This window comes from Ananas comosus, linkage group 21 (genome assembly GCF_001540865.1).
Source record: "Ananas comosus cultivar F153 linkage group 21, ASM154086v1, whole genome shotgun sequence".
In the NCBI taxonomy this organism is placed as follows: domain Eukaryota; kingdom Viridiplantae; phylum Streptophyta; class Magnoliopsida; order Poales; family Bromeliaceae; genus Ananas; species Ananas comosus.
The window spans coordinates 975,463-997,854 of NC_033641.1; the positions used below are offsets into that span (position 1 = coordinate 975,463).

Genomic DNA, 22,392 nt, shown 5'->3' on the forward strand with positions numbered 1-22,392 from the left:
TTATTATATTATTACTACAAAATAAATAGATATATTTATGTAATATATGTATGTAATGTAGTTTCGTAAACGGCACGTAAATTGATCTGACGAGGAATAAGGGGGAGGCAATAACAGAGGAGTAACGCACTGATTAATTAATTGTGTCTTACATATCTATTTTGGAAATAATGTGGAAAAAAAAGAAACAGTGGGTGTTATGTGCATGCATGTCATTTTTCCGTCCACGTGAAAAATTACCAGCTCACAGTTTTTCTGCAGCCTCTTCCCAAAAAAAAAAAAAAAAAAACATCGTATGTAAGAAGTGACTGAGCAAAAAAAAAGAAAAAGGAAAAAAAATTTTTGGGTATGAAATGATTCCAACGCTCATTAGAAATAAAGTTTCTGTTTGAACGTCTGAATAAGTTATATCTAATAATGATTTATTTGGTATGAAAATTTTTACGTACCATTAAAAGCAAAAGAGTATAATATTACTTCTGAAAAATTTTGGGATCTACAGAAAATTTTCTCACATGATTGGACATAGGAAAATCGATTTTTTACTTTTTAAGAGTCTTAATATATCTACGATTTGGTGAAATAGTATATTTCATCTGTAAGTCGATTTATCAATAATATAACTTGAAGGCCGAATACGGTATGAATATACGTACGTACTTTGTAATTAGCTAGACGTTAATTCAATCAGTCTCTTCATCTGCTAAATATTAATTATAAGTATCTTTGAATAAATCAAAGAGTTCTGCTGAACAAAATATTTATGCATCTAAACAAATTCAAAAATATGTTTGAATGCACAAAAATAAAAAACCTATAGTGTATGGAATAATTTCGTTACATATTTATTAATAAAATATATATATATTAAATGAGCAGTGAAATTATTCTATACGTAAGATTTTTCTGTGCAAGATCGAATCCAATTAATTAATGAAAGAGTGGACAATGAATGAGTCTTACTCTTTGACCATTTTGTGGCGTGGGAGCAACTAATATATAATGTGGGGCTCTAAAAAAGCAAATGTAGCTTTGATTTGACAGGAACCAAAAATAATTATTTACTCCCATGTGAAGAATATTAATTTTGGCATCATTTATGCGAGGAAATTAATATTTCTATCTTATGGAGTTTTGTTTAAATTATTATTGTTATGGTGGTAGCTAGTCACATTAATTTATATAATAATAAGTTACTATAACTTGTTAGTGTGTGTGTGTGTTTGTGATTCACACAAAAATTGAAAAAGAACAAAAAATGAAGTAATTTAATTAATTAGTGGAGCCTCTCTACTACACGTTGCTTAGAGAACGGTATTTATATATATACTTTATATTTAATTTTTTTATGTCTAAATTCGAAAGTTTCTAATAAATTAAAAATATAGGCTTAATTAAATAGAAAAAGATTAAATAATTTAGGAGCCTAACAAGACACAAGACTTAAACTCAGAAATTTTTTACTCAAATGTTAAATATAAAAAAATAAAAATACCGTTTTTTACAAACTTAAGCTTTTAGAAATAAATGGTTATTTTATTTAATTTAACACGATTCTATCATTATTTAATTTGTTCTCATTTAATTAAATCCACGATTTGGGTGTATTAAAAAATTTCAAACACCGTTCTCTTATAGCTTAAGTTTTTTAGCTTTAGAAAAATAAACGGTTGTTTCATATAATTTAATGCTAACCACGTGCGTATTAATAAATGTTTTAAAATTCAAGTCGGTTCGGACGGTCATACGGTCGGATTGTGACCCAGTACCCACATCAGTTCCGTTCAATCTATAGAACAATACTGGCTTAAAATCCGCTTTGATCCGTTAAGACTACTGGTTTAACCAGTAAACCAATAAACCCGCCCAATTTTATAAGAACCAGTCGAATTTCTTTTAATTTTATATTTTAATAATTAATTAAAAATATGTATTAGTTTTTTTTAATAATCTACTCTTTGAATACATTTTTAAGTATATATAATATAATAATATATAAAAATAATATAGAATACTATAGTATTAAAAAATAATAATTACGTATGTCATACTAACGTCGCTCAATTCAATGGTTGAATAAAACTGCGACCCGTATTCTGGTAATATTTTTGGATCGTAAATGGTTTAGTTTAGGGTTTGAAAATTTCGATAGATGTTAACAACCCAAGAAACTTATATTTATATCATTAATAATGTAGCTAACATGTGTTTATCAAGAATAAAAACAAAAGTAGTTAATGATCCTTCCAAGTACCTAATTTTCCACCAAATAATTTGGTCTTATTTTCAACAATTATATGCGTTTCCATGCACGTGAATACATATACATATCCCTTAAGTAAAATTTAAATATTTTAATTAGAGTAATTAACTCATAAGCAATTCTAAACGCGCATTTCTTTATAGGCTAAAATACAAAAAAAATTGTAAATATTCTTAATTTTCAAAAATTTATATATATTTCACCTCTTTAAAATTTTAAGTTGATACATTTTGTCCTCTCCTGTTAGCTAGGTAACTATTATATATATTTCATATTTCTACTAAAAATATCGATAAAAATGATAAAAATATATTTAAAAATATATTATTTTTAGTAAGTAAGGATAACTTTGTCATTTTACCATCTCCATTAATATCATAATTCTCTAAATATATTTTTAAAATTTTAAAGGAAAAAAAATGTAAGTTTTTGAATGCCAGAGAAAAAACAAAGTAAAAAAGTAAGTATCTACAGAAGAGTTTTTTGTATGTAGGCATAATTTATATTTTATTTACGAAAAAAAATCTAAAACAAAGGAAGTTTCTAAAATTAAAATAAAAAAGGTAATAAATTATTTTAATAAAAATTGATACATTGTAAATAAGTTATCAAGAGTCCATAACATGCACCCTACCTCTAAGATACTCAATTTAAAGCTTTTGAAGTCCCAAGTTCAAATCCAAGTTGGCGATTTTAGTATTCGAGATTTTCAGAGTTCAGGACGCCAGTAAACAAATTATAAAAATAAATAGGTAATATTTTTATCATACTTTTTTATTATATGTAACGCGGAAAAAATTGTTAAGATAAAGATTCAAACTTAATAACAAGTTTTGCATTTGAGGAAACATCAGAAAAGTTGAAAAGTTTCAAAAAAAAAAAAAAGGTCAATTTGATTCCAACTCTCTTAGCTACCGTTTGGTTCGGGGTTAAGAAAAAACTAGTTATTTCAGGGATAGGGTTAAGTTCAGGGTTAAGGNAAAAAAAAAAAATCCAAACTAGGTCAATTAATAAGGACACTAATATTCAACTCCAAAAATATGTCTAAAATATCAAACATAACTACACCACCATGCCTTCTTTTATTTTTCACAAGAGTATAATGAAGTTAATTAAAACCCATCCGTTTGGTTCGGGGTTAAGAAAAAACTAGTTATTTCAGGGATAGGGTTAAGTTCAGGGTTAAGCTGGGGTTAGAGTATTTTTGTGTTTGGTTGGAGGTTAGAGTTAGTCCAGAATAGTGAAAAATAGTATTTGGTTAGAGTATGTGGGATAAGAAGGATAGTGAATTATTATGAATAGAAAATAGTGTTTGGTTGGGGTTTGGTGGGGTTAGCTAACCTAGAATAGCCAATTTGAGGTGGAATTAGCTAACCCCACCTATTTTTGGGGTGTTTGGGGATAATATGGGGGTTAAGGGGTTATTCCACCCCTTAACCCCCAACCAAACAAAGGAAATTAATAGGGTAGAATTTTCATTTCACTACAAACAAGTTATAAATTTCTTAATCAATAATGAATAATGTGTGGATTATTCAAATCTTCTTGTGGCTGTAAACTCACAAGGGATGTTTGATTGCATGTAGTTGCAATTGTACTACAGTTGTAACTATGTGCAAATTCAAATCCAGCATTTGATTCGATATGTTTGAATCCAATTGTTGCAGTTGAAATTGTAAGAGGAGCGCAGTTGGAATAATGTGCAAATTAATTGACAAAAATAACTTTAAACAAGAGATAAGCTTACCTCCTTAATATTTTTCTTTTTTTATTTTGAAGGTAATCACACAACCAATACATATAAAGTGATAAAATTTTACAAATACACTTCTCAACTATATGCAATCAAACGAATTATTTATAATTACAGCACTTTTTAGTGCTTCCATCCGAACGAGACACGTATAGTTATAACTACCGTATTTTCAACTGCACTGTATTTTTAATTACATTAAACCAAATGGTCCCTAAGATGTTCATAGATCAGTGCACACATCCTATATTGCACGAAGCGTGATTTGAAATTCAGATCCTCTTGTACAGCTGGCTGCTCTAAGCACTGGCGGTCGACTAATCTATCTTTCAAAGAAAACTACGTACACTAGGAATGGTCATTAAATAAAAAAAAAAAAGGTAATGTATAGAAATTCTTTTGATATAGATATAACTAACTTGTAATTTTATATATATATATTTTTCTCTCTTCTCATCTTCTAGATGAGGTTCTAGAACTTTTCATGTGGTTGGTACCTTGAAGAAAATTACCACCTTAAACTGCAATTTATGAGGATGAAGGACCATTTTTTTATTTTATTTTATTTATTTTATTTTATTTTATTTTATTTTTTAAAAAGTTTTGAGGATGTGATCAATTATGGTGGACTGGACTTAGTCTTGCATGTGCACATGGAAAAGAAAATTCATGCTTCTAAGACTATATATATATGCATGTATAATAATAATGACTAGGAAATTTCTACTTATAGAGCTTGTGCCCTAATTCTTTGAACATTGACCCAACAATGTTTCTAAGTTTAGGCAACATAAGTGATGAGTTAGTGCCATGTACTAAGAAAATTAATGAGTTTTGCGCAACCTTATCTTACCATCAAAGAGCCTCAAAATTAACTGTCACAAAGAAAAAAAAAAAAAAAAAAGCAACATGTTTCAAAAATAAACTATTTGGTTAAATATAGTTATTAATATAGTGTAGCTATGCATAGGATTGAAAATACAATAGTTCCTTAAAATTACATACATATTGTCTATTTTAGTTATAGTATAAAGTGCTGTAACTATAAGTAATTTGTTTAGTTATATACGATTTAGAGTGCATTTATAAAACTTTATCATTTTATATATGTGGTGATGAGATTACCGCTTATGTAAAAAATAAATATATTTTTCTAATTTTAAAGTTATTGAAGAGATAAATTTACCTGCTGTAGCTGGAATTGCGACTAATTTAGACGTAATTCTAACCGCTATAGTTGAGCCTCCTTGTGCAATTCTTACTGGAGCAATTGAATTTAAATATTTCAAACCAAACAATAGATTTAGATCTGTATGTAATTATAATTGTAGTACAGCTATAATTATATACGACGAAATAGGTACTCAAAGATACAGTCAATGCAGCCAAAATTGTACGCGTAACATATAAGTTAGTTGAAGGTCTTTTATTTAAATTCACGTGTGAAATACACACAAAACACGTGTAGAACCATCACGAGAACCTTCCTACTTGTTAACCATCAATGAACTGATTAAATTAGCCAACTAACTTTTTTTTTTTTTTTTTTTTGAGAGATAGGTAGCACGCTATCTGTTTCGCTTTATTTCATTTAGAAATAAACTTAGCTAGAAATGTGAATCAACTAGGATTCGAATTTGGGTCTCGGGTACCAACCACCAAACCTTTTGCCACTTGCTCTAAGGACGGTCGGTCCAACTAACATTATTAAGTGACAAAAAAATTAGTGGTTGGTATTCAAAGATCCTAAGTTCGAATTCTAATTAATTCATATTTTCAGTTAAGTTTGTTTCTAAAAAAAATAAATGAAGCGGATAGCATATACTATCTTTCTCTCTCTCATCAAAAAAAAAAAAAGGAAAATATTTATTTTTTATTTAAAATTTATTTCTTTAATTGATGTAGCTGGAACTATAAACAATATGAACGTACTTCAAACTAGAGGTGGCAATTTAACTCGCTGTTCGCAAGGCAGCTCGTGTTGGGCTCGGAATGAGCTCGAGATCGAATCACTCGTTTAGTAAATGAGCCAAGGACGAGCTGAAATTTTGACGAGATGGGATCAGCTCGCTCGTGTTCGGCTCGATAACAGCTCGAATATATATATATATTTTATTTTTATATAAATAAATAAGTATATATGTATATAATATAAATTTTTATTATTTGATTTTTAGCCCAACCTATATATAAAGCCCAACTTAATAATAAAATAGTACATTTATATATAAAATTTCAACCATTAGATCAAAATACGACGAGTAAGATTTTTTAAATTTATTTTTTATTTATATTCTTTCTAATCTTTTTAAATTTTTTATTCATAAGCCGATTTATATTCGGCTCGTGTTTAGCCAGTTAATAAATGAGGATATATCTAATCTAATTCTTTTAACTTATTGTTCGTTGGCCGGCTTGTGAGCCAGCTCGTGTTCGGCTAGTTTATTAACGAGCCAAACACGAGCCGAATTTTTCGACTCAATACTTTAACGAGCTAGCTTGTGTTTAGCTCGTTGACAGCCCAGTTGAATTCAAATGTATCAAATTAAACAATAAATTTAAATTTGTATATAAATAGAGCTACAGTACAACTATAACTACATACAATCAAACAGCCCGAGAACAGACGGAACCAAACTTGTAAGTTAAGTTAACTCACGAGGTCTCTTAAATTCACGTGTGAAATGCACACGAAACACGTGCAGAACCCTCACAAGCATCTTCATACTTGTTGACCATCAATGAATGATGGAATTAGGCAACCAAATGTTGGCCTTAGCCATCATGTATCCAAAAAAAAAAAAAAAAAAACCTCTGTAATGGTTAGACTATAGTAAGAAGTCATAGAAAAGTTCACATCATGTACTAAAAGAAAATAAGAAGTCATAGAAAAGTTCACATCATGTACTAAGAAAATAATGAATTAATTTCATTTGTACCCTACCGTAAATACCCTTTTAATTTTTTAAATTTCACAAATACCGCTCTAAATACAATATTTTTTTCATAAATATCCTCACAGTTATTATTTACTAACTTCCGTTAACATAGCATTTTTTTATTTTATTTCAAAATATGAAATTACCATTTTACCCTTAATTTGTCACTTTTTGTTTAAAAATCAAACTTTTTTCACCTATTTTTTGATATTTATACTAAAACTATCAACTATAGATCATTTAAGTAAATACTTGAAGTTTTTATTAATTTTTCTTTTTGAACATAAACTTATTTAATTTTATATACTACGAAGTTATTAAAATTATTAAATTTGTTTGGATCATTAATGGATTAGATAAAATCTCTAATTTAATAATAAAAAATCATTCAATTTAAAGAAAATTTAAGAAGACTTTAATTAAAAAGTTAAATTTAGGAGGCTATTTCACAATGGAATGGGTTGTAATTGAGGGGGTCTCCATATATTCAAAAAAAAAAAAATTGTGAGAGTGGTGATTAAATTAAAATAGAGGGTAAAATTGATATTTTGAAACTAATAGAACAGATTGCAAGTAGTGAGGGTATTTTTGAAACTTTTTCATACTTTTGGAGGGCAAATATGAAAATTTAAAATTTTGAAGGGCATTCATGAAATTAGAACTACTTGGAAGGGTATTGAAGAAAATTTTCCTATAATCAATAGCCTCAAAATAAACAGCAAAAAAAAAAAAGTAAAAAAAAAGAGCGTCACAAAAGTAAATAAATATAATTCTACAATTCTAGATAAAAATATTAATCTCGTCCTAGATAGTGCGAAGTATTTTATATATAAGGATTAATGCATTCACGTCCCTGCAAACATAGTGAATTACAAATATAGTCCTATAAATTTCAACTTTCATGTGTTATCTTTATAAAAGTTCTAATATTTTCAAATATATCCCTCTGGTTTGTTACCGTTATAGAACTGTTTATATTTTAAGTGAAATGTCAATTTTGCCATCACAAATATGCCCCTCCAAAAACCACAACAGTATAATATAAAATTATCTCATAAATTAACCAGAATTAACCATTTAACCTATGGTTAATTAAAATTTTCTAATGGATTCTAACAGCGGGGACAATTGAAAATATTAGAATTTTTGCAGAAACAATATATAAAAGTTGAACTTTGTAAGAATATATTTGTAATTTACTATATTTGCAGAAATCTGTATGAAATTAACCCTTTATATAAAATATTTCAACTAATTCAAATGACTCAACACGGTTAAACTAACAAATGATTTCCATCTGCTATTAAAATAAAGGGTTAATTTCATACAGGTCCCTGCGAATATAGTAAATTGCAAATATATTCCTACAAAGTTCAACTCTCATATATTATCTCTGCAAAAATTTTGATGCTTTCAAATATGTCCGTACCGTTAAGATCCGTTAGAAAAAATTAGTTAACCATAGATAAAATACTCAACCCTAGTTAATTAATAAGATGAATTGACCATTTTACCCCTCTTCAATTAACAGTTGGGGCTTTTGGAGAAACATATTTGTAATGTCAAAAAGATCATTTCACGTATAAAATAAACAACATTTTAACGGTAACAAACTAGAATGACAAATTTAAAAATATTAGGACTTCTATAGAACAACATATGAAAATTGAACTTTATAGGATTATATTTACAATTTGCTATATTTACAGGGACCTGTATGAAATTAACCCTAAAATAAATGATAATAAGGATTCCTAAAAATTGATTTGAGAGGGTCAAATTGAATACTAAGACTCAATATTATAGATCGTGTTTGATGCTGTCAATCGTCGATTCAGATATCGTATCACTGAAAACAAAGTGGAAGCACGAAGCATTCGAACTAAACATACATTTTCTTTTTATATATTTTTCCTAATGTGATCAACTGCATTTAGCCACTAACAACATCATCCTATGCTCAACATGGTAGCACGAAAAACCGACAGATTTGAACCTATGCTACAATGGTAATCAAAATCATCAAGTCTTATAGTTAACAGCAAATGTTAGAGCAAATAACTAGATATACAGGATAGTTACTGGATTTTTTGGGAATTGATGGAAACAACAAATGGCCTTTCATTGTGCTTTCCTCTTGAGCAGTAAACTCCAACCTGCTAAGAACCAGATTATATAAACTGTAAATAACCAAAATGATGATTTATTTTTGAAGAGAAATTGCTTTTAGCATAGTTGCTTTGTTTGACCTGGCTTCTAGAACAACTTATTTGAAGCAGAAGCAATACATTTAGTTAAAAAAAAAAAAAAAAAAAACTCGTGTTTCTAGCTATGAACCAAGATCAGAAACTGCAGTTTTAAGCTTCAAACTAGGAAGCTACCGAGAGCATTTAAATTGGGTTTAAACAAAAGTAGCAATTAGGGTTTTTTTTTTTTCCCAAATAGCTCTACTCAACCAGAAACTCAGAAGAAAATAGAGGTCTAACAACTGAAACTAACAGAACCAAAGTATTACCTGAGACCTCACAAACGAGATAAATTGCATTAGCATATGAATGCTAAGAGTGCTGCTACAAGAAGGCGACAATCTGGAACCGTGAGAGGTGTTGAAAGCATATAAATAGGTATGCAGAGTCTACAAAAAGTACTTCATCCTATCATCTCTTCTCATGGCATTATACACGGCTTGAACCTGATTAAGAACAATCATAATAGAGAAAGAAGCTTTAGCACCCTAACTCTGTTAATTGATTTGGAAGCATCAGTTCAAAGTATGATCTTATTTCCCCCCATAAAGGTGTGAAACGTTCACATTTATTGGAAGGCAATTTAGGTACCTGCTCACTGGAGACAACACGAATAGGCCCAATGTTTACAGACACATACTTTCCCCTTGAAGATAATTTCTGAGATACCTGACCCTATATAAATTGGATAAAAAGGAATAACGTTTACAAAATTACCGGAGAATGCAAAAGAAATTAACGACACGCCAGAAAACTGCATGGAGTAAAATAATAACTGATAATGAATAAATTGACAAACCAAAACAGAACTTTATCATTCTATGAATAATATATATCATACTCTACAGGCGACATTGTGGTACAAATATATGAACTATTAATCTTATATAAACTTTTCTAGGCCAAGAATGCGTGTTCAATCAATCCGGTGGGCCGGACTATTCCAGTAGGAAGCCTAAAGATTCCTCGAAGGAACAACACCTAAATACGGCCAGACGTAAGGATATAGAAGCACATTATTGTTGTTGCAATTCACTCGCTTTATCATCTGAGTACATCTGATATAACTTGTCAATCAAATAAGCAAAAAAGAATTCAACATACTATGAGAACATGACAGAAATTTATATTGCTCGAATTTTCTATTTGTTCTAAATACTATTACCCTGTTTTCCCTTTTTTTCCCCTTTAGTCTTCATGATTATGGAATGAAAACTAGTCTATTCAAATGTTGTGTTAATTGCTGCTATTACGAAAATTGAGATTCTCCTATAAATTTAGAGAAGAAAAAAACTCTTAACAAGCTTCTAAACATGTAGAAACTTCCTAGCTGCTTACACCCAAGCTTTTGATGCTTACAACCATGACAGAAACTGATGGAACAGGAAAATATATGCCTGAAAATAGGCAAATAGTTCTGTCTGACACAGCTAAAAAGGAGTGCAGGATTTACACTCTCTCCTTAACTTCCTTGCTTTGTACTTACAATGTGTTTGTGTGTGTTTTGAGAGGGGTAGTCTGTGGAAAATAACCTGAGTTACTCCCTCAAATGAACCTATTTAAGTGCAATATATCATTAAAATTCAAAGTAACATTAAATAAGCACAAACCTTTGGAATTGGTTCTTGGAGAACAGATTCAACGGCAACAACCATTGCTCGGACAAAATCATCACCTCCAGTACCAATTGCAGTAAACCCTCTAACCATGGGATATGAATTGACCTGTAAAATCAACAATACATTTCCAATAGCAAATGAAGTTCTAATTTTTCCTAATAAAGGGAGTAACTACACAAAGTTCCAAGCTGTCCCAAATAAATTCATTTTACTAGCTACAAATATTTCTAATTAAAGTAGCGTCACGTTCTCAATAGCTGGAAAAACTAACTTCCCTGTATTCATAATATCATATAAGTATCATTATATTTGCCATGAAAGAAACAGCAAAAAGAAAAATCAATCAAGGTAAATATTTCCTGGTCTAATACGTGTTTTCTACGAACAGCATGATAATCATCACTGCATGTAAACCAACCAAAAAGCATTATTCAAAATATCACTGGTACGAGAGTGCACAAGACAGCCACAACGAAACCCAAAAGCCCAGCAAAATTCATACCTTCTGATCCAGCACAATCCATTCATCAGTAGCATCATCTGTCACAGTACCACCGATAACAACATTTGTAGTTTGTGCAACTCTCCCTTCAGATTTGGATACTTCTGGATTCAACAAAGAGAACTCAGAAAGAGAATTTGATAACAGTATAAAAGTAATTCTTTAAAAGCTTTGAACTTCTTTACTATGCGACGACTATGATTTTCAAAGAAATTATCTTTTCATCATGATAATGAGAGAGTTCGAAAGTGTTAACTTCAACAGAAAATTAGCAATGAGCTTGAACAAAACTAAACAAGCAATAGGAACTGCACCTAGCAGCTGTTTATACACAGGATAATCCTAAGACAGACTTGGCTATTCGAAAGATGAAGGATATCGGAAAATATCTCAAACTGTCCTAAGTTTCTTAAAACTAGTTTTAGATTGCTCGTAATCTACTCGACAGCTTGTTGTGTAGTCCATACATGTTAACGATTCCTTACATAGTAACTCCAAAAGTGATCATTGCATGGAAAAGGAAATGCTGAAGATCATAAGACATAATTCAGTTTTATACTGAAATCATCAGGTTCCAAGTAAGGATACACTGGAATATATAACTAAATACTGCAGAAAGCAAGCCAAAAGTTGTTTATATCTTAGTTTAGTAAACGGAAAACTTCAAAAACCCCCCTTGTGGTTACACTTTTTTTCACTTTAGTACCCTGTGATTTAAAATGTATCAAGTTAGTACCCTGTGGTTTATCACTTTATCACTTTAGTACCCTGTGGTTTAAAGTGTATCAAGTTAGTACCCTGTGGTTTTGCATTTTATCACTTTAGCACTCTGTGGTTTCTCACTTTATCACTTTAGTACCCTCTGGTTTAAAAACCACAGGGTACTAACTTGATACAAAATTAAAATCATAGGGTATTAAAATGATAAAATGCAAAACCACAGGGTACTAACTTGATACACTTTAAACCACAGGGTACTAAAGTGATAAAGTGAAAAACCACAGGGTACTAACTTGATACACTTTAAACCACAGGGTAATAAAGTGATAAAGTATGAAACCATAGGGAGGTTTTTTGAAGTTTTCCCTTTAGTAAATTACTGTTCTCATCTAGGTTTCCCCACGCCTTGACATGATCTCATATCTTCGAACACACAAGCCATGCTCGATTAAGGAATGCTCGATTGAGATAGACATCAACATATTCAATTCCACCACCGCCCGTGAAAATCTCAATATTGCTTGGCTAAATCTATGCAAAGCTATGAATTATACTAACTTCTATGAGAAAATGAATCATACAAGCATGACTAAGTGAGAATCTAATAAATCATTCCTATCAATTCCACCAAAAGCACCTCAAAATTCCAAATTTATCACTATATGCAGAGAAAATTTCTTCCACTTCGCACTCATTTCTGCGAAGATGGACTCTATAGTGATCGACTCCGCTCATCATGAGCAACAACTCAGAATCGTTACCACTACACATACATCAAAAGTTGTCCATATGAAGCAATTGAAACGAATCAAGAGGATACGATCGAGGTCTCACCCGAAATGGCCTTGAGCACGGCCTCCTGCGGCGGGCCCTGCTCGTCGGGGTTGGGCGCGGGGGACGACGACGACGACGGGGCGGCCTCGCCGCCATAGGAGCAGCGCAAGGGAGCGGCCGCGGCGGCGGAGCCGGAGCGCGGAACCCTAACCCTAGATCGGAGGAGGAGGAGGTGGGGGGGTGGGGATCGAGGGGAGAGGCGCCACGATGGGTCGGAGAGGAGGAGGAGGGAGCGCGTTGTTAGGGTTCGACACGCCATTGTTGGTGTTGATATTTTTCGCTTCGAACGCTTTTGGGAGCCGTTAATTTGTAGAACGGTGGGGTCATCTTATATAGGGTAAAAATGTGTCGAGAACCCCTCAACTATAGATCTTTTGAAACTGACCCCTCAACTTTAATTTTCGACAAAACCCCTTCATTATAGCCGATTAAGAAACAGACCTCTTAACTCTAGTTTTTTTTTTTTTTAATAATAAGTAAATAAATTAGTAAATTTGATAAATTATTAATAAATTTTAAATTTGTTTGACTTAAATATTCTAATTTTACAAAATCACAAGCAAATTAAAAAGGTGAATATGTGAAGTTGAAAAGGCCATTTCCAATCACATATTTTTATTTAATTTTTTTATAAAATAAATAATATCACTGTGTAGTACAATTAGATAATATTTTAGTGAATAATATTCAGATTTTCGATTAAGAGATTGAAAATTCAATGTCAATAATTTATCTTCTAATTTTTAGAAAAAAAAAGATATATAAAACTAGTGTTTTTGGAAAACTTCTTTCCAAATTTTATAAAATGTAGATTTTTTTGTCTTTCTAAAAAAATTTCAAAAAATAAAAAAACTAATTTTTATCATGAAATTTGGAAATTTTTTTTTTGAAAAAACTAGTTTTTCTTGAAATGAAAATTGAAAAAGAAAATTTACAAAAATAAATAAAAGAAAAATGTTAAAACGGAACACTAGAAGTACAGGGGGCGTGCTGTAAAACTGCCCCACTGAAAATCGCGTTTTAACCCCTCTCATTTGGTCCTTTTCCTCGTGTGTGAAATTTTTATACTCGGAACGCACCGCGAACGCGGCGGCGATGTACGGCGCGGCGGAGAACGCGGCCGCGGCCGCGGCCGCGGCGGAGAGAACAGCGTTTCGCGGCGCGGAGAAGCGATACAAGCTCTACAAAACCCTCCCTCACCGCCCCAAATCCAGGTCCCTCCAAAACCCTAACAAAACCCTAATAAACCACCCTAGAATCCTCTTTCCTCTCCCCCCAGAACCTCCCTCGCTAGGGTTCGTGATGGTGTTTCGATCGCAGGATGAAGACGACGTCGGGGACCAAGCCCACGGATCTCTCGGACGTGGTCGATTTCAAAGCCGTTCTCGATAGCTTCGCGAGCGGGCGAGATCTCCCCACCGGGATCCTGCGCTTCGATTGCGATGGATTCGATCGCCCCGTGTTTTGTATCGACGATCGACCTGGTTTGTTGATTTGGGTTTCAAAGTTCGTTTGAGTGTTTTGATGCTGTTTTTGTGTTGGATTTGAGAATTTTTCGTTGGTGGAGATCTAGGTTTAAATTAGTATATGGGCTATATGCTAGCAATTTTGAAGAATATGATACAGATTAATGATTTACAGGGGCATATAAGGAGATATAATTATAAAATTACAGATTATTTCCGCGTCCTTCTTCATTGGAAAGATTATGCTAGTTACAAGCTCTTACCAATTAGCATGAGAAAACGACTTGAATGCGTAAAGGACATTGATAAATACAGTTTGAACAAGCCTAGAGCCGTAGATAATGGTTTAGTTGTGTTACTTTGTATGTTTGTGAGTCTCCAGCTAGATTGCGGTGTCTTCGATCGCCCTGTGTTTTATTTCGAGGATCGACTTGGTTTGTTGATTTAGGTTTCAAATTTGTGTTTTGATGCTGTTTTTGCATTCGGATTTGATAATTATTCGTCGTGGATATCTAGGTTTAAATTGGAATGCGGGTTATATACTTCCAATTTTGAAGAATATGGATGGGTACTGATTAATGATTTATAGGAGCTATAAGGAGATATAATTATAAAATTACAGTTTATTTCTGCATCCTTCTTAGTTGGAAAGATTATGCTAGTTATTTGCTCTTACCAATTAGCATCATAAAACCACTTGAATGAGTAAAGGACATTGATAAATGCAGTTTGAACAAGCATAGAGCCGTAGATAATGGTTTTAGCTTTGTTACTTTGTTTGTTTGTGAGTCTCAGGCTAGAGGGTTAGAGCTTGAAGCCACGGATTTATAGGTGTACTGGATTTATCGGTTCAGTTGTATCATGTACTCATATTTCTAAACTATACGCAAAAACTGTCAATTCTTAGTGTCTAGACTTAATCAAATTTGGTGATTTAGTATTTGGTAGGATGCAGGAGTGATTTGCATTTGTGTAGATGATAGTTCTAATAGGTTTAGAGGACTATAACATGCTATATTATAATCAGGTATCAAAGGATGTTATTAGTAGAGTCAATTTTGTTTCTACAAGGAGTGGGAAAGAAATTGTTGCTCTACTTATTTTCCAGGATTTGTTTTGTTGCAAAATTCTACTGTTATCTCCTTCCAGTAATATGAAGTTATTCCTCTATTTTTTTTCACTATATGCAACCTATCTTGACATGAATCCCATAACCTTAATTACTATTTGTTGAACATTATAGGAGGTATAGTTTTCGTATTGGTATAGGTGAATTATATAAATGACCATAGCTGAATCTAAATTATGAGATTTAATTGCTTTGTACTACCTTTGACACCAGTTGCTTTGAATCGATGAACTGAAAATTGGATATTGAGGCATTCATTTGGAGCATTGAAAGTAGGATCTTTATGTTTGTTGCTTGTTGTTCTTCTGACTTATAATGCTTAGTATATCTGGTAAGTAATTTGTTCATGCCATCCTTGCTATGAGATTTTTTTATTGAATAAAGTAGTTGAACTTTTTTCAACATCCGTACAATTTTTGTAAATCATAACTACTCAGCCCATTTATAGTCGAACTTTTGTTTTTTTTATTATTTTTTTTCTTTTTTTATAGGATTTTTCTTCATTCCCAGTGCCCTGACCATTGAAGAACAGTGCTACTGGATTAGGGAAAGCTTGGCAACCTTTCCTCAACCTCCCAATAGAACTAATCTTACAGCAATATATGGCCCAATTTATGGTTTATTTAATGCTGCTCAAAATCAGAAGGTTTTGATTGAAACAGAAGATACAGATACACTTGTGGACCATGAACTGAATGGCAGTAAAAGTAGTCCGCATTCCCAGAAATTTCTATTTGCGGAAACTTCCAGCGTGCATAGAGTAGAGACATGCAAATCAATAGCAGCATTAGCTCTTTTAAAGAAACTTCGTTGGAGCACGCTTGGTTTACAGTTTGACTGGTCTAAGGTACATAGGCTTTCGGTCACTTTTTATAATTGCTTTTTTAATTTGGTTATTTCTTTGGTAGTAGCATTAGGACCCGTTTGGTTTGGGGATAACAAACATTGGGATAAGTTTTCTTATTCCTGGAATAGCTTACTATTCCGGAATAGTCAGGAATAAAAGTAAAATTGTGTTTGGCTTGTCATGCTGCTATTCTCAAGAATAATTTAAACTACGTTTGGTTAATTTTGTGAAATAGTAGAGGATAGTCAAAAGAAGTGATGGCTGCATATGATGTAAAATATGATTTAATAAAAATAATTTAATAATTTAATAAAAATAATTTAATAAAAACAATTTATTATAAAAATAATTTAATAAAATAATTTATTATAAAAATAATTTAATAATAATAATTTATTGTAAAATATGATTTAGTACAAATTATTCATTATAAAAATATTTTTTTTCAAATTCTACTCCTGCTTAAATATAAGAAAAATAATTTATTATAATATTTAAGTATAATTTATTATAATAATTTATTTTAATATTTAAGTACAAATAATATGTATTAATATAGTACAATTAATAATATTATAATAAAAAAATTTATTATAATATATAATATATCATGTCTACATAATTTAGTTTATTTCAGCTTATAATATTAATAAAGCTTGGAATTAAACTTTAGAATAGCACTATTCCACCAAAAGGGTGGAATAGTTTATCCTAAGCTTATTCCAGAATAATCGAGAATAGCTAGGTTTGACCGGGATATTTTATCCTAGCCAAAAATGTCCCGTTTGACTGAATAGCGGGGATAACTTTTGTTATCCCGCTTTATCCCCAAATCAAACAGACTAGGCTTTTAATCAGCCACTTTGTTGGACTGAATGATGGGACCATAGATATTGACCAATTGTTGTTAAAAAAATGTGGAAAGATAAGAAAAAAAAGCTTCACTGGGGAGCTCCCCAACAATATCTCAGGAGCTCCCTATCCACTGTCATGTGTCAGTTTTGTCTCTATTCAAAGGTTATAATCCTTCCTTCTATGGTTTTATTTTTTTGGGTTTTAGTATTAAAAAACACAACAAATCTTTGAATGGAGACAAAACTAACATATGGCAGCGGATCGGGGACTCCCTTGTGAGGCGTTGTTGAGGAGCTCCCCACAGTAGTTTGCGAGGCATTGTTGAGGAGCTCCCCACAGTAGTTTTATTCAAAACGATAAGCTCTAGAATCCTGAAAACGTTTGCAAATGTGTAATATCCTGGCAAGGATGTTTTATTGTGGTTAGGAGGCAATCTGTCATACTAGAAACATGCTCGATTTGTTTTTTTGGGGGCGACTTTCAGATTTTCAAATAGTTGTTTGCTATTAAGTACCTTAAGTAATGACGTCTTATCCTTCAAATATGATTGCTCATTACCGTGAAGTCGCCACATGCCTTGGTAAATATCCTGATTCTTGAGGAAAGCGGGCGCCTTCATTTTCATTATTGTCTTTATTTCTTTGGTCTTTGTGTATTAATGTCTTCATTCTTTCCAGCTTTTGGTAATTTGGTCAAGCATTATTGATTATTCTTTTTACTATCTCTGTAGCGCAACTATGATGTCTCTCTTCCGCACAACAAGATACCAGATGCTCTTTGTACACTTGCTAAGAAGATGGCAGTTCCTGCCTTACCATTTGGGGAGGACTTCCATCCAGAAGCTGCAATTGTGAACTATTTTGGTCCAAGTATACAATCGTCATTGAGATTTACTCTCTCTTTTTTCCTTTTTTTTTTCCCTACCTACCAATACAATAATCCCGGTAATGTTTGGTAGGCTTATTGCTAATAGACTGCTGGAACAGAAAAAAAAAATCTTTGTTAGGGCTGTACATATGTATCTGTGCAAATATGCCCATGTAAAATCTCTATTGCAAATATACCACTTGAAGGTGCAGTTTCTTACTAAAATATCAGCATCTTAAGTTGCGCAATCATCCAATTTATGGTAGTAGTTTTGTTGGATTAGAAAAACTTCTTTGAAGTGGGCAATTTTTGTAATGCAAGCTATATAGGTAGGAATTTAGTTTTCTATTGTATATATGTTTATGTTATTTAACACATTCAACTTTAATAGGCGATATGCTTGGTGGCCACCTAGATGACATGGAATTAGATTGGACCAGACCAATTGTTAGCATAAGGTACTATTATTTTGCTGCTCCTGTAAGTTTTTTTTTTTTTTAGAATAGCACCGGAACCGCATCATTCTGTATTTCTCCTTTTGCAGCCTGGGCTGCAAAGCTATATTTCTATTGGGAGGAAAGACTAGAGAGGATGTCCCAATCGCCATGTTCTTGCGCAGCGGCGACATTGTGCTGATGGCCGGGGAAGCAAGGGAATGCTTCCATGGTAAGTTTTCCCCTTGTTTTGTTGCACTTACACTTTTTTCTTTTTTAACTCAAATACTATGGCGAATGTTGGACCATTTGAAACATATACATATGCGTTATTTTTTTTTTTTTTCTTTTACTGTTTTCTATGTTGAGTTTGCAAGCTAGCCAACAATAACAAGCATAGATAAGTCTGCCTGTAGTTTTAATTAAATGTAATTAAATGTAGCCAAACAAGACTTAGTACCTAATCTAAATATTTTAGTAAATTGGTCCTTCTCAGGCTGCTCGCTACCTTGGCCACTCCAATCAAGAATGTGTGATTTTGGTTGATTCATCTTCCTCTAACCTATTGAAGGCTAAAAATATCCATGTTTAATGTATATTTTGAACAATAATGTGAGAACTAATTGGTTAACTGTTCTCTTCGGCTGTATGTGGATATATTCCCATGTTATGTGGAATTATACTTGGCTTCTGCAAGGGCTCGTTCTGAAGTGTAATAATTAGCTGACTATATAGTTATGAATTGTACATAGCTATTGCTACCACCTCGGCAATTGTTCTATCATGAACTGCTATGAATCTTATTGGCGTGAATGGCTTATATTTTACAGGAGTGCCAAGAATCTTCACGGACGATGGCCATGCAGAGATCTCTGCAATTCTGTCGCAATTTTCAGCTGAAGATGACCGTTGTTATGCAGACTATATTAGAAATTCAAGAATAAACATCAACATCCGACAGGTCAATTAGTACAGCACTTCTGTGCACAAGTTTGTATGCTGAAAAAGCCGGTTTTTCTTGTCTTAAACCCCCTAGTCAATCCCCATGTTGGATCCGGATGCAAGAGTAAAGAGAAGAAATAGCAGAGGAGAGCACAATTTTTCCCCAATGTGGAGCTACGTAGTGTTTGAAGTGGGAGCGGAAATTTAAGGCGTGACTTTGAAAAGTAACATAATTTGGAGATGTGAACTTTCCAAGTTCCACTATTTCCAGTTTCCTCATTGTAACTCCCTAACAGTGGGTTGGATTTTCTCCGCTCTTTCGCAGTTTCAATGATAGTAAATTTCTCGCACTTCGACTTAACTATTTGAAGCTTGATGTTGCAGGTGTTGGATACTAAACATAGATTTCGGCTAAGCTGGTGATGTTCAGAATTGTTTGTTTCCACTACAGCCTCAGGTATTTTACAGGGAAACGGAGCTGTGCGTGTCGGAAAAGGTAACTGAAGTCTTATTTCATTCCACTCATTAATCGAGTAGGTGAACAGAAATATCAAGTTGTTTGCGGTACTGCAGAGTCATTCCTTCGTATCAGCTTTTATATACTATTTTATCTTTACTATAAATGTATGCTCATGCTAACTGAATTTGCTTTTATAATCTTCTAACAAAAAGTGGGTGCCATTTTCATATCTGATTGGTTGCAGTGCGAACTCTTTTTATCTGAACAAACAATTTAGATTTTATATTTAGTCACCTTGGACCTTTTATTATTCACAATTTTGTCAAGCCTCGCAATTTAAGTTTTATTTGGTTTCGTAAACATGGCTTCGACAACTTCGTTGGCCTGTTTATCTGTTTTCCAATGGGATGTGGATGAATTTTGCATGTTTTATTCTTCAGCTGCTACAAGATATGATGTAATTGTAATTTCTACATTGTTTTGAAGCAGTTCGCAAGACCTGAAAAGGCCCATCAGTTAGGGCAGATCTTTTTTTTCCCTCTTCTTTTTAAAAGGCTAAATTGCATATTTGGTCCTCGGAGTTTAAGGTGTGTGGCATGTTGGTCATCAAAACTTTAATTTGTTGCAAATTTTGGATTAAACTTTCTAAATTATTGCAATTAAGTCCTACAGTGCAATTTAGTTGACTAGATGGTGATATTTCACTAATGAGGTAGTTGATGTGGTCTTTAATACTTGCCACATTATAAATTATATAACTATCATATTAGTACTACATTAGCAACATACATTTAACCAACTAAATGAGACTCAGACTTTATTGCAATAATTTGGAAAATTTTGAGCAACTAGTTATAGTTTGAGGACCAAAATGTCATGTGCTTCAAAGTTTGAGGATCAAAAATGTGATGCCCAATAGTCCCACATCGGATGGGAACTTTAATACTAACAACTAGACCTAAGCATTTTGGGTCGGTGATTTAGATTTAATAAGTTATTAGTGGTTGTGAGCTGGATCGTTACATTTGATATCAAGCTTGACCTGCCAACTGAAAAGTGTGAGATAAATTTCATATCATTCGATAGTCTTTAACGAGGGATGAAATCTGACGGGGATGTCAAGGTCTAAACAAGTGTCGCTCCAATAGACCCACATCGGATGGACACTTTAATACTAACAACTGAATTTAAGTATTTTGAACCGGTAGTTTGAGTTCAATGTGTTATTGGTAGTAGTGATTCAAGTCATTACCAAAAAAAAAAAAAGCACTTTAGCCTTTTTTTTTTTTTCTAATTTTGATTTTGTCCATAGGGCCCAATTTAGGGCAAGTTTTTTGTTGATGTGTTTCCACATGACCAGGTGATGTGGGTTTAGGGGAATGGTCTCCTCCTTTATTTTTATTTTTATTTTTTTTTGCCCCTCTTTTTCTCTGGGACAAAAGCAAATAACATAGATTTATGGTCTCCCAGTATTATAAAAGGAGGTAGGTATCTGTGGATACCCAAACTATTTTAAATGGTTGCGTACACCATGTGCATACACGGGAATTCATGCACTACACCTTTTGACCCTCAATAATATCTTTTATCTAATCTCCACCGTCCAAAATATCGATCTCATCTTTACAAACGTCATAAATGTTTAATTATTATTTAAAGTTTATTATATAATATTTATCATTATTTTAGTATCATACTTAATAATAAAATAATAATTTTAGACCAAATTGAATATATATAAATTAAATTTTATTTTTTATAAGATTAACTTGTGCTAAGTTTATTTTAAGCCCTTATATTTAATCTGATTTAGTAGGTTAGTTTGATTAAAAACGGACAAATCGGACCAATTTGCCGGTGCAAACATCGCCGATTCAAACGAATCAAAATGATTTTAGGACTTATCCGATTTAAAAAGTTGAATCAAATTACTTTTATAGATAGAGTCACGATCAGATCGTCCGATCCAGTTCTTTAATAATTGAGAAAAATATATTACTCTATTGAATGGTGAAGATTGAAATATAAGATGAAATGAACGGTGAAGATTGAAATATAAGATAGAATGAAGGGTTGGAGCAAACTCGGCAAGTTGCGGTGCACGGTCGTATGGTGCATGTGCGTGCACCCAACGGTGTCCGCACTCAATCCTCAGTTGTCCACGTGTCCGCACCACGTCCCCCACAATGCTGTCACGAAAGGTCCACGTGTCCCTATCACTGCCGTCCACGTGTCCCTCTCGGAAACGGCGCTTCTTATCCGCAACATTCGAATCCGCGCGCTCCCGTACGTTATTTACTGCCCCTCAACTTGTACCCTTTTTTTAATTATCTTAAAATTAAGATAAAATTTAAATTAAATAAATTTATAAATGTTCTTAAAATGAAATGGCTAATTATTATTATTATTTGGTAAAATTTCCAAATTTAACAATTATTTTAACGTGCATGAGTGCATACGAAAATTTCAAAATTAATAAGAGTTAAGGGATGTTTTCCAAAAGAATCTACAGTTGA

The 22,392-nt window shown here is 32.4% G+C and overlaps 2 protein-coding genes across 7 annotated transcripts; one reads left to right on the top strand and one right to left on the bottom strand.

Moving 5' to 3' along the window:
- LOC109726155 lies at window positions 8,832-13,177 on the bottom strand. Of its 3 annotated transcripts, none has more exons than XM_020255605.1 (6): window positions 12,877-13,177; window positions 11,323-11,423; window positions 10,812-10,925; window positions 9,793-9,876; window positions 9,471-9,647; window positions 8,832-9,111 (listed from the first exon to the last, which is right to left on the bottom strand). In XM_020255605.1, exons 1-5 carry the CDS (start codon window positions 13,133-13,135, stop codon window positions 9,591-9,593), a joined length of 615 nt encoding a protein of 204 aa, XP_020111194.1. In that variant the 5' UTR covers window positions 13,136-13,177; the 3' UTR covers window positions 8,832-9,111; window positions 9,471-9,590. The 3 variants fall into 3 exon arrangements, with proteins under 3 accessions (XP_020111194.1, XP_020111192.1, XP_020111193.1); XM_020255603.1 differs by having other exon boundaries at window positions 11,323-11,426; XM_020255604.1 differs by having other exon boundaries at window positions 8,832-9,114; window positions 11,323-11,426.
- On the top strand, window positions 13,924-20,165 carry LOC109726864 (alpha-ketoglutarate-dependent dioxygenase alkB-like). Of its 4 annotated transcripts, XM_020256686.1 has the most exons (9): window positions 13,926-13,979; window positions 14,010-14,090; window positions 14,197-14,360; window positions 15,963-16,318; window positions 17,904-18,042; window positions 18,432-18,498; window positions 18,585-18,706; window positions 19,305-19,711; window positions 19,801-20,165. In XM_020256686.1, the coding sequence occupies exons 1-8, from the start codon at window positions 13,972-13,974 to the stop codon at window positions 19,442-19,444; spliced, it is 1,077 nt and encodes a 358-aa protein (XP_020112275.1). In that variant the 5' UTR covers window positions 13,926-13,971; the 3' UTR covers window positions 19,445-19,711; window positions 19,801-20,165. The 4 variants fall into 4 exon arrangements, with proteins under 4 accessions (XP_020112273.1, XP_020112272.1, XP_020112274.1 ...); XM_020256684.1 differs by having other exon boundaries at window positions 13,924-14,090; window positions 19,305-19,715; XM_020256683.1 differs by having other exon boundaries at window positions 13,924-14,090.

What these genes read in the sequence shown, in the direction of transcription:
- LOC109726155 (XM_020255603.1), bottom strand. Translation starts at nt 13,135, where the DNA reads ATGGCGTGTCGAACCCTAACAACGCGCTCCCTCCTCCTCCTCTCCGAC. An exon ending in CGTGCTCAAGGCCATTTCGG is followed by an intron (nt 11,427 to 12,876) that starts GTGAGACCTCGA and finishes TGTTGAATCCAG; the next exon opens with AAGTATCCAAATCTGAAGGG. An exon ending in GTGTTGTCTCCAGTGAGCAG is followed by an intron (nt 9,648 to 9,792) that starts GTACCTAAATTG and finishes GTTCTTAATCAG; the next exon opens with GTTCAAGCCGTGTATAATGC.
- LOC109726864 (XM_020256684.1), top strand. Translation starts at nt 13,972, where the DNA reads ATGTACGGCGCGGCGGAGAACGCGGCCGCGGCCGCGGCCGCGGCGGAG. An exon ending in TTGTATCGACGATCGACCTG is followed by an intron (nt 14,361 to 15,962) that starts GTTTGTTGATTT and finishes CTTTTTTTATAG; the next exon opens with GATTTTTCTTCATTCCCAGT. An exon ending in AGCAAGGGAATGCTTCCATG is followed by an intron (nt 18,707 to 19,304) that starts GTAAGTTTTCCC and finishes TATATTTTACAG; the next exon opens with GAGTGCCAAGAATCTTCACG.